At 55.0% G+C, this 12,071-nt stretch overlaps 1 protein-coding gene across 1 annotated transcript in view; it reads left to right on the top strand.

The window, feature by feature from the left end:
• The window catches only part of HSPA4 (heat shock protein family A (Hsp70) member 4), a 35,682-nt gene extending 33,957 nt beyond the window's left edge, over positions 1-1,725 (top strand). The window contains exons 18-19 of the mRNA XM_037129870.2: positions 1,089-1,250; positions 1,469-1,725. Coding sequence (XP_036985765.2) covers positions 1,089-1,250; positions 1,469-1,672 — 366 coding nt within the window. The 3' untranslated portion in view covers positions 1,673-1,725. The remainder of the gene's footprint in view (positions 1-1,088; positions 1,251-1,468) is intronic.
• The last annotated feature ends 10,346 nt before the right edge of the window (positions 1,726-12,071 follow it).

Below are 12,071 nucleotides of genomic sequence, written 5' to 3' on the forward strand. Positions count from 1 at the left end.
TTTTCCTCTTCCCTACTATTGTTTTGGTAGACTTAAAGCTTTGAGACATTTATATTATTATTCTCTTGTTCTCTTTAACTGTGCTTTAATAATACTGTTTTCTTTTTGGATGTTAACATAATACATATTTTATCGAATCTTACTAAGAACCTTGGGATTTGCCACTTTAATAGGTGGGATCTGGCTGGGACTGAGCAGTATTGTTCAATTTCTGCTCCTTGCCGTGCGTGCTTCCTCGGTGACTTTGCTTGCTCGGTCCGGTCCCTCTGAGCACGCACTAGGCATGTGATTTGCCTTGTTCCGCAGATGCAGGGCTGTCTTAGCAGGAAACGGCTGCCAATCACCTTTTAGCGCTGCACGGGGTCGCCTCGTGCTCGCATTACTCATTAAGTCCACAACAGCACCTTATGGAGCAGATGGCGGGACTGGCTGTTCTGGGCGACTTCCAGCTCTCCAAGCCTCCCTGTCCTTAAGCAGCACCCCAGATTACTTGGGGGTTGCTGGGACCTGGCCGGAGGTCTGACTCCGGAGTTTGGGTTTTTAACCACTCCACTGTACTCCCACTTCCTGGTGTGCATTGTTCGTGCAAGAAACTTTGAAAGGGAGAAATAGAACTCGTTTTTTGGTTTTCTGTTTTTTGTTTTTTAGGAGACTCACGCGCTGTCTATTGCGCTAATGAGGCACCTTGCTTTTGTTTTTTATGTTTTGCTTCCCGAAGGAAGGCCTCCTGTAAAGAGTTGTGTTTAGTGTCGTTGGGTTCCTGACAGGTGTGCGTAAATCTCTGTGCTCATGTCTGAGGACACACAGTGTTTCTTTAAGATCTCCGTGTAAAGTATGTGCAGTTGATTCTGCTGAGGCCTTCTCGTTGCAGCCTTGATGTAAGGTTTTACATCTATTTCTTCAGTTTAAAAAATTGAGCTTGCTTTTCCTTTCTTGGATTTCTAAGGAATTGAATATGTGTTCAGATTGTGAGGGTGGAAGCATGCTCTGTTTTGGAAAGATTGTAACTTGGAAGGCTGAAGCACTAGGCAACACTTGGGTAGGGAAGCTGTCCTTTGACACCGTCTCATTGTGACGGCTGCTTGCAGGAGGACCAGTACGACCACCTGGATGCCGCCGACATGACGAAGGTGGAGAAAAGCACGAACGAGGCCATGGAGTGGATGAACAAGAAACTCAACCTGCAGGACAAGCAGAGTCTGGCCCTGGATCCGGTTGTCAAGACAAAAGACATCGAAGCTAAAATTAAGGTATTTAATGGCTTCACATTTCAAGTACTGTTTTTTGTCAGCCTTATTATTTACTAATAGTCCTTAAAAGGACATTTAGGAGGGAACTTCATTATTGTCCTAGCTTCTGATTTGGGAGTTGGATGGGAGAGGGTGGACTTTACATTTACAGTGGGCCGCTGTAAATGTAAAATTTGTTACTTTATCAGAAAGCACAGTTTTCTTTTCCACCATTCTAGGAGCTGATGAGTATCTGTAACCCAATAATTTCAAAGCCCAAACCCAAAGTGGAACCCCCGAAAGAGGAGCAGAGCAATGCCGAACAGAACGGACCAGTGGACGGGCAAGGAGACAGCCCCGGCCCACAGGCCTCCGGGCAGGGCCCGGACTCGGCCGCGCCCTCGGATGCAGACAAGAAGCTTCCTGAGATGGACATTGATTGATTCCAGCAGTTGTTTATATTAAAACAGACTATTATAAAGCTTTAAGTTGTCAACTTTGTTCCGAACATCAACTAGAGCAATCTAATACTGGACATTTCTTAGTTTTTAGGGGATTTCAGGGGAAGGGATATAGGTAACGTATGGAGCATTTTGACTTCTAAATAGTTAGGTACAGAAATTAAGTGCATTCTATCTTTTTCATAATGGTACTATTTAGGAGTCCAGTTAGTCTTACTGAGCTTACGCTTCACTCCTTTTGTGTTTAAACCATGCTTCTACAAAGACAAGTTTGTTTGGGGAAGTTGAGCTCCAGCAGAAACTGTGACCGGCCACCAGGCAGACGGCTCGTTAGGACATAAGTGGCAGGAGCCGTAAGTGTGCCCGAGAAGTTTGTGGTGGGCATCGCCACGGAGTCCCCTGCCTGGTGTGGGGTGGGGCTCCCTCTTCCTGGGGAACAGAGCGTGGCGTGGCGTGGGCTAACAGCACAGCACCGGCATGCTCCGAGCCGCTTCCCAGTGCTTCCCGCTTCACTTCCACTCCCACCCCGTTCCTAGCCCCTGCCCCAGCCCCAGTAAAAAAGGCTCCCATTACAGCTGCCACGGGCCGCCCCTGGGAGAACGGGCCCTCACCTGGGGCAAGCTGTCGGTTGAGCATTTTAGACCTGGAGGCCCTTCCTGGGGAAGCAAGTTCCTGAAAGTATGTTTCATTGACACAGGCACGATAGATTTACCCAAGGAGTTGGTTCTCGTTGATTATGGTGTAAAGATTTGTACCCTGGCCTGCGTATTTGGCTGAGAGATGTTCTGTAAATTTGAGGTATATCTTGAAGTCCCGGACCAGAGTTATTATTTTTTTCTTTTTTTTTTAAGCTCATTCATAATCACTTGTGTTAATATCTGTCATGAATCTGCCAATTTTGTATGTTAACAGCTGACAGATCATACAGAAAGCTAAGGTACACTGGGTTGTACTGATGTGTAATTAGTGTTAAAAAGAGTGTGGTGCTGGACTTGACCAACACCTCCCTCCTGTGTGGCCAGTGTTGGGGGCACCGAAGTGCTTCCGGCGACTGCCTGTAGGGGCAGCGTTGGCAGGAGCGAGGTGGTTTGGAAACTCCCAAGGGAAGACAATTATTAGAGGCCAGAGCTGGCACTTGCCTTAGAAACTGTTACAAGCTTTGTTGGTTATGTTTTTGATCTTTGCAGTCATTATTTTCTGTATAAGAGTGCCTGTTAATTTTGGCTTATGTTGTCAGAAACATGATTACACCTTGTGCATTTAGAGTAATTTTTTGCCCATCTACACGCTGAAAAGTTTTAGGGTGTTACAACCTCTGAAGTGCTACAGAGAAGCATTGCTTAGAGAAAAGGAGGGTGCAAGTGTGTGTATGCTGCTGCGTACGCATGCGTGGCAGCCAGGACCTGGCCTGTCCTTAGCGCCTCCTCCGCCCACCTTCTACCTGGCCTACTTCAAGAGTTCCAGCTGGCCCTGGGGAGGCCAGTAGTTGCTTTGGAGTGCTGGCTGTAGGGTTAAGCCAGTTCTTACGCAACTGACTCGGTCCTTAACAGCCATTTCTACTTCATTTTTTTGTGGGGGGGGAGGGTGTGGGTGTTGGGATGGGGGTGAATTTGAAGGTTCAGGTTTAAACTAGAAATACAGCAATGTGGTCTGCCTGCTGTCTTGCTAAGACCAGTTGGATTTACGTAGAGGCCGGGCCAGAGAGTGTGATAATCAGTGACTTCGTGCAGACAAGTGTTTATCCAGGTTGCATTATCCAAACTGGTTTGTTAAAGCCCTGGGTCACATTCTTACACTATGAGAAACATTCAGTAAACATGACACCAGTTTAGGAAAAATTAATAAAAGAAACCTGTCTTACACTCAAAGGAATGGTTTCCTTAATTTCGGAGAGGGGTTGTGGGGGTGTGTGTGTGGGCAGTGAAAAACCTCTCCTGAGCCTGTAGTCCTCTTGGCCCCGCCCTGGTCCCCACCCCCTGGCCTAGTGTCTGAACAGGGGAGGCACTCGGCACGGGGGTGGGGAAGAGTTCCTGCTGGGCTCCCCTGCGATGTAGGCTTCCTTACTTTGAGAGTGGACACGAGCAGAGGGTGGGTTGCGGCCCCATAAGGGGCAGTGTGGGGATGGATGCCCACCCGCTGGGGGAGGGCACAGCCCGGTGTGCCGCTGGGTGTTGCCGCCACTGGGGTGTGGGTGAGTTGGAGTGTGTGGTACGCGGGTGGGTGTTGGAAGGGGATGAAGCGTTCAGAACAGACCTTAGCTGCCCAAGGCTTGGGCCCTGGAGGAGGAGGGGCCCAGGGCCTCCGTCCAGAGTCCTGCCACTGAACGGTCCCTGTGCTCTGGTGGTGCTAGGACGTCACCTGCCAGGGCCTACCAACACGGCCTGTGCCAGCCACCTTCACAGACGTGTGTAGAGTGGTTGGTTTTCCCTGGGGTCTCTGTCATGGGAGAGGAGTGGGGACCTGGTGGGGTGAGTGGGAAGCCTGGGGCCAGCCACGTAGCCATCGTCCAGAGCATAGCCACTTCACAGGGGTACTGGGGTCACCAGGGAAGTAACAGCTTTGTTTATCCAGAAGTGGTACCAGGGTCCCGTGTGTCCCCAGGGAAGTGGGTGTTATAAGCAAAGCCAGGGTTGGTGTGAAGGTTTTGCAATGGGGTGGCTTCAGCTCCATGTGAAGAACTTGGAGCCCAGGCTGGTGTGGCTTGGTTAGAGCGTCATCCTATAAACCTAAAGGTCACAGGTTCGGTTCCTGATCTGGGCACATGCCTGGGTTGTGGGTTTCTTCCCCAGTCCGGGCACCTGCAAGAGGCAAGCAATCAACGTTTCCCTCTTCTGTCCCCTCTCTAGAATCAGTAAGCATGTCCTCAGGAGAGGATGAAAAACAGAACTTTGCGGGTTCCCACGGGGCTCGTGAGCATTCACGCAGAGGCATCGGACCGGTGGCCTTGGAGTGGCTTTTCAAGCAGCTCAAGTGGTTTCCGCAGCAGCTGTCAGGTGGCAGGGCTGAGTTCGGTTCCATTGTGGCTACTGGGCTACTCAGAGCTTTCAGCCCGAGGGTGCCTATGTTTTAGGGAAGCTCTGATGTACTCAGAATGGCGGTAGTGGGACTTCTAAAATAACTCCTGTTTGAGGGGATGAGCCAGGTGAAGGGGGGAATGGTAAGTGTTGGTACCTGGAGGAAGAGGAAGTGTTAGAAGTGACTTTAGGCGAAGCTCCGCTGTCAGGAGTTGGGGAAGTAGCTGGTGACAGGGTGGCGGGGGCAGGCTTCAGGGGCCTGGGGGTGTTCATGGCTTTTGACAACACACTTTGGTACAGCCGAACCATATCATCTTGCTTTAAGTAGCTTGAACGGATTATTTTTATGTGAGAGATGGGGGTTATGAAAAGTGTGCACACCTTCCCATGTTTGGGAAGGCTGTGAAACATTTGTATAAAAACTGAAAGTGGATGACGGATGTTTCAGGATGAAATGGCTTTCTCCCAGGGTGGGATTGGGGGTGATTTCTTTTTGTAAATTTTTTTGCCTGGTGGTTAGAAATATGTCTCTAATTTGCATTTTGGAACTGTATAATGTTTTTAAAAAACTAGAAATGTCTTTATAAAAGAGTGGCCCCGCAGTTTCCAACCTAGAATAAAGGACACGATGGACATGTGGAGCTTCAAGTCTGTAGGAGGCAGCGGAGGTGTCGGTGGGAGTCGGGCAAGGTTACGCCTTCCTGCAGGGTTACGCCTTCCTGCCTTCTTGTGAAGGGTGGGTCGCGTTTGGATGTGTCAGGAAGAGAAAGTGGGTGTCTGAAGGAAGTGGGGAGCTGCCGGGCAGGGTCATGCCTGAGGCGTGTTAGGGAGGGTGGGAATTGGGGACGGGAGAGGTGGCAGGGGCCAGCCTGATTACGTCCTGTGGGGGCGCTTGAGAAGGGTGGAGCAGGGCTTCGGGCTGCATGGCTGGCCACGGGTGAAGGGTCCTGAGCGAAGAAGCTCGGCGTGGTTGGAAACAAGGGACCGGCTCGGGTGGAAGGAGGTGGGCGGCATCCTGGGCCCACTGCCTGGCGTGCGGATGGGCACGGCTCCCACCAGCCTCGGCGTTGCCAGCACCTTCCTTTCCCGAGTGGGTCTAATGCATCCATGGCTGGGGCGGCCCTTGGACACGCTCCGTGCCTGTGTCCCCTGTGCGCTGGGCTCTGCTCCTTGGAGCAGGTGCCATCAGTGTGGAAGTGAAGGAGGTGACCTCAGGAGCAGCAGAGTAGGAGGCAAGATGGAGAAGTGGCATGTTGGGGTAGGAGCAGCAGTCAGGACAACGGGGGCGGTGTGTTTCTGGGGGTCGCGGAAGGGAAGGCCGCAGAGAGTGTGAGGATGCCTTCCAGGTTTGTCCAGCAACCAAGGGAGCAGACCGGGCGGACCCCCACCTGTCACTGCATTTTTGGCCCAGGGAGTGAGGGTTTGGTGCAGTTCTGTAAGGGCAGGAGGGAAAACAGGGAAAGTACTTCTAAGCCACTGTGGGGTTTGCCAGGTTCAAGCACAACATGCAGGAAAATAAGAAAATAAAGAGTATAGACACAGCTTGGGGCCTATTTCGTTCATTAGTCGCGTTTGGGTTTCTGTTCCTCCAAGGTCAGGGGGCCTCAGAGACTTGGACCCTGGATCAGTGAAGGGACAGAGACACTTAAAACGCTTTTCTTATCATAACATAGCAGGCCCTTCCCCACTGCACATGTGCTTTTTTTTCTATACACTAAGTTTTAAAATATACTGGTCTTCGGTTCAATTAAGACTCGGCTAGTTCCTGGGGAAGAGGAAGCTGGAACCACCTGGAAAAGCACCTCAGTGTCTCAGCCTCCAAGATGTTAAATCCCAGCAAAGCATTTCCGAGGAGGAGTGGCATCAGTAGGGGGTCCTGACACGGTGGCCCAGGCGATAGGGTACCTTATAGCAACGCTAGTGGGGAGGCTCCTGGGTCGGGGAGGTGGCCACGAGCACCAGGACAGGACTCGGAAGATCAGGAGGATCCATGTGGTGAGGAAGGGAGCCCAGGCTGGGCCAGGGGCCTCTCCTCCGTGAGCAGTCCTGTCCTTACCCTTTCTACATCCTCATCCGAGTCAGGGCTGCTGCCTCATTCCCAGCCGCCCCTGCAAGCCTGTGTGTTCACAGAACGTCCAGCAGGTGCTCAGTGAGACGTCCCTGCAGTATTTTCAATGAAGACGCCCCTCAGGCCGTTAGAACTCCACTGGAGATCACATCTAACTCCACCTTGTGGGTGAGAGAAGGGGCAAAGCAGGCAAAGCTGACAGTGAGTGGGTGGCGGAGCCGGGGATCCCAACTCCAGTTGGTGGGAGGAACGTTAGTCTGGAAAGTGCATGGCTGGACCATGGGGCTTTCGCCCTCCCCAAAATTCACTTCTTGGAACTGGACGGCCCTACAGCCTGTTCCCACTCGGCCTCGTGCGGCCAGCTGTCACTGTCAGAGCTGCCACGGGAGGGCGGTGTCGCTCTTCTTTGCCCTGGGTCAGACTCTATCAAGACTTCACTCCAAGATGAGTCCCTGAGTTTGCAGGATACATACGGCCCTGTCTCCTTCAGGGTAGCTGAGAGCAAAACCTTGGTTTAATAGAGGCTTCGGGCTAAAGAATAGAGACTCCGTTATGGCTTTTTTGAGTAACCCCTTAGGTCCTTATCACTCAGTGCATGGTGTCACTTGTTACAAGAGCACATTGGCATGACCCCAGCGCTTCTCCCACTGAGCTGGGTACCCTGCGAAAAGGCAGATCCTGACGGCAAGGTCAGAGGAGGGCTTGAGCGTCCATGGTTCTAACGAGCCCCCAGGTGGTGCTGATCACCGGCCGAATGTTCACTTGAAAGACAACTGCCAGGAGCCCTGGTTCCTTCATCACACCAGTCCGCCCGTCCCTCCAGAGGACAGATGTAGAAGACGTTCAAGACGAGCAGAAAGAGTCAAAGTGTTGTGACCACGAGGCACGAAACTTGCCTTTTGCAGTCCCACTAGCTTTACAAGGAGCAGCTGGCCCAGGCCCAGGCCAGTCCCAGGGCTGGGGAGGAGCCTGCTTTCTTGTCCTGTGCCTGCCAGGAACCCGGGCTGAGGAAGAACAATGTGGAAGGGCAGCCTAGGGAACAGAGAGGACTGACCTCCTCCTGGGGGGTGTGGCCACTAGCCCTGGGTGGGGGGGAGGTGGATTTGGGGGGGAGAGTTGCTTCCGGCCCCTGGAGTGACACGTGAAGCCGTTCTACTTGGTGCCAGAAGCCCTACCGTTCCTGTGGACTAAGGCTGCTGCTTTTGACTCAGCGTGGTCCCTGCAGGGGGCTGACCCTGACCTCTGTAGAGGGTGGGCATCTCCCACCCTGGATACTGATTCCCAGGAGGCGACTGAGTGACTCTGAGTCCTGGGTGTCTGCTGCAGAGGATGAAGTCCAGCTTGGGAACGACTTGGGTGACCATGAACCCCTGGACACCCAATTTGGTCTCCTCTCCTGGCCTCGTGGTAGCGATCCCAGTTCTGAGTGGTGTGTGAGAGCTACAAGGTTCCCTGGGCTAGGAGGGTCCCCTTCTTCACCCCCATCCCTTCACAGAGGATTGTCTCCGGCCATGGCCCACCCTGGGTTCTGTCCTGGCCAGCTTGCCTTCCAAATTTCTGTATCGCCAAGTCAGGAGATGGGGCAAGGGACTGACCTGAAGCAGCAGAGGGGAGTGGGGCTTGCGCTGTGGGTCAGCTCCTGGGCGGTCCCTTGGGGGTCAAGCAGTATCTCAGCTGTGCCTCCGAGTCCCCGAGGGGGCGGGGCTTGTTAAAACATGGGTGGCTGGATGCCCCCTCCCCTCGGATATCAGCTGTGGGTCTGCAGTGGGGTCCGAGATCTGCATTTCTAACAAGTTCCCAGGCGGTGTGGATCTGTTGGCTCTTGTTCTGGGCACGGAGTGTCTGGGAAAGGGGGGGTAAATACCTGAGGGTGAAGGCGACTGTGGGTGGGGTGTGGCCCAGGAGAGACTGCGGCACATTTGTGGGGAGCGGGAAGAGAGGAAAATGCAGACTATTCCTTAAGCAACGCCAAGCCAGGTCAAGTCGGGATTTCTCTGGAACTACGGGCTGGGAGTCCCTGAATACTGGGCCCCGTTGGGCAGGAGAGTGTGGGCTTCTCTTCCCTGGGGGACCGGCCTCCGGCTCATCTCCGTGGTGTGCCCACATCCCAGGCCCTCGCACTGTAGGTGAGTCTGTGACTTTCTGCTCTGAGTGTGTCTTCCTGGTCAGGCCTGGAGCTTCTTGGGGAGAAGCATTTGCTGAGTTGAGTTTTTTCCCTCTCTAATTGGGCCCATAGCCTCCAGAGCCCAGCGTCAGGAACGCACACCCCCTCTGCAACCTGGAGGAGGGCTCTGAGGCTTGGAGGGTCCCCACAATTCAACGGGAAAGGCCTCTGTGTCCCTGGGTGAGACACAGTGTCACACAGTTTCCATTCTATCAGATTCAGCTCTCTAGCCGCTTCCCACAGCTTCTAAGGACACTTTAAAAATAAGCCCTGAGTTGGGACAGACTCATCAAGCAGTACTGCTTGTTAATGAAACTGCTTCTCGTTAATTTGAGTGTAAAAAGAAATGGCCCCCACATGCTGGCATCGCTGTGGCGGTGCCCACCTCCCAGGAATGGGTGGCCGGGAGCAGCCACGGGGGGCTTCACCTGGGAGCCATGGATGCTGTCTGAGGGCACCTGGAGGCTGCCATGAATGGGGAGCCCAGATTCATCGGTCGGCTTGTTGGTCCTGTCCACAGACACCCTCTGAGCAGCCCTGGGGCTCCGCCTAGGCCCGGGGGTGCACGCACCACCGGCCCACAGCTGTCTTCACTGAGCTCCTAGTTTAGCTTCGAGGGGCCTACAGGTGGACAGATGCTCGGCAGCCAGCCCTGGGGAGACGCACAGGGAGCAGCGGAGCAGCCTGGGGTGAGCGGGAGCCGAGCAGGAAAGGACGAGGCGGTGCTGTAGGCGAGTGCAGAGCGGGCGCGGGGAGGGCGCTCAGGGGCAGCTGGACCACAGGGGTGCGGGGACTGGAAGGTGGCTTGGGGTGGAGAGGGAGGGGCAGAGTGGCCAGAGAAACAGGCCAGGGGCTAGTGGGTCCCATAAAACACCTCTCCTGACCCCCCCTTTTTGTAGCTATTATTTTAAATAGGGATTGGGGGCCTTTGAAATTGATGATAACACCATCAGAGACAGGGGTGGTGGTGAGCAAGGCCGACAGTGGGAAAGGCCACAGGGACCCCTGAGCTGCTCTGCAGAGGAAGGAGGAATCCGGTCTGGTTGTCCGGGAGGCAGGGGAGCACATCCTCACCTTGGGCTGCAGGGCACCTGAGAGTGTGTGGGGGGAGCTGGTGCCCAGGTCCGCTGTGCCTCGGCCCCAGACACCTTTGCTGGGGGAGGTCGGGGGAGGGAGCTGGAGTGTGGCTTGTCTGAACAGGCAGAACAAAAGGTCAGCTGGCTCAGTAGGGGCCACGCGTCTGTGGGGCTGCCTGGGCTGAGACCTGCTGCTCCTCTCTTCTGGAAGGACACACAGGACAGGCAGGTGTGTCACCCATGGAAGCAGCATCCTGCAGGAGGGACCAAAGCCCTTGGGGAGGGAGTGCCTGGGGCTTGGAACCCTTGTGGCCTTCATCCAAGGCTTCGGCTGAGGGTGTTGTAAGCCTGGGTAAACTGTTAAGCTGGGACGTCTGCTCTGCACGGGGTCTGAGTTGCCTTGTAGCGCCGCCCTCTGTTTGTGGGGAGGGGAGGGCCTGTGAGGCGAGGGGGAGAAGGGGATCCTGAGGCTGGGTGGGAAAAGGGGGCGTGGCCAGGGGCGCGCCCGGTTTCTGTGGTTCAGTGGGGCTCACAGGTGCGGGGAGTAGAATCCAAGGGGACCTGCTCTTTAGGGAGAACAGTTTCACATGTGAAGACGAGGCACCGGTTCAGAGTGGGCCCCAAGCAGAATGATCCCTTTGGGAAGTAGCCTCTCTCCCCAGCTCCGCCCCCTCCGGTTCCTGGCCCTTGGTGAGGCAGGGGGATTGGAGGGTGCGGGGGGAGGGGTGGGGTTTGCTGGAGCAGAGGCCCTCCTGAGGGCGCAGGTGGTGTGACAGGACACCCGGGCCAGGTGAACCCCCCTGGCACACACACTGGCCATTTGTCCGTGCTCAGCCAGGCTCCCTAGTGTGCACCATCCGCTGTAAAATGGCTTTGGTTGCTGTTTCTCAGGGAGAGTCCTCTCAGGGGAAGAGGGGCGTGCCTGTCCTGGGTCGCCAAGGAAGCTGGTGGTGGCAGGGTCACAGGCTGCCTTCCCAGTAAGAGCACACAGGGTGGTCTATCCGGGGCCGGCCCTTTGTGTCTCTTCCATCCCCTCCCTCTGTTCCCTGGGGACCCACATTTGCTGTGCGCAGCAGTTTTCTCTTCCTGGTGAGGGTGCGGGTTGATGTCCCTCCCTCCCTCCCACCCTGCACCCCTGGGGACAGCTGGGTGGTGTTTTCGGGAGCTTGTGTGGATGCTCTGGTGATGCCCCCTGCCAGCTGTTTGGGGGCCTTTTTCTTCTATTTTATGGGCTGACTTGGTGCTGATTATACTTCCTTTTCAGCCCTATTTGGGTTAAAATGGCCCAAACATGGGCCCTCGTGAACGAACCCCTTGCCAGGGCCCTGTCTGGGGCCTGGTGGGAGCTGGTGTCCAGGTGAAGTCGCTCCGCCCTGGACCTCTGATGGTGTCACAGCGACTGTGGAGCACTTGTCCCCCACGGCTGCTGGGACACAGCTGCGCCCCTGGGGGCATCCACAGCAGGGTTTCTAGTCTCAGTTCTGGGGGCCAGAGTGGGAGATCGTGGCCGGGCGTCAGGGCCGGCCCTGCTGGGGGAGGGGATCTGCTCCGGGAGCCTCCCGGGCCGCCTGAGCTGTGGGCGGTGGCCGCCCCGAGTCTCCACAGTCTGCCCTCTGCGTGGGTCAGTCCCCGTGTCCAAATTTCCCCTTTGTACAAGGACACCAGTTACGTTGGATTAGGGCCCACGCTAATGAGCTCATTTCACTTTGGTTAATTTTGTAAAGACCCTATTTCTAAATAGGGCCCCATTCTGAACTATGGGGGGGACTCCAACCCACCTTTTCTGAGGGACACAACTGAACCCATAGCACACCGTACTCCGGCAGGTTTCCCGCACCCCCAGGCACATGGGCTCGGAGATGGGGCCGAGCTGGTCGAGGGTGTTCGGGGCTGCCCTGAGAGCAGAACCCGGGGGTGGCCAGTGGGAAAGGGCTGCTGGGCCTGAGCAAAGATGCCGAGATGCTTTGGTGAAAACTCCTGGTGGGGGAGCTCCACTTTCCCAGACACCCTTTTCTGCGGGCCCCCTACCTCCACCCGTCCCACTGCCTCTGTGGGCGAG

Source organism: Artibeus jamaicensis, unplaced genomic scaffold (assembly GCF_021234435.1).
Source record: "Artibeus jamaicensis isolate MK-2021 breed Jamaican fruit bat unplaced genomic scaffold, CSHL_Jam_final contig_786, whole genome shotgun sequence".
NCBI classification, from domain to species: Eukaryota; Metazoa; Chordata; class Mammalia; order Chiroptera; family Phyllostomidae; genus Artibeus; species Artibeus jamaicensis.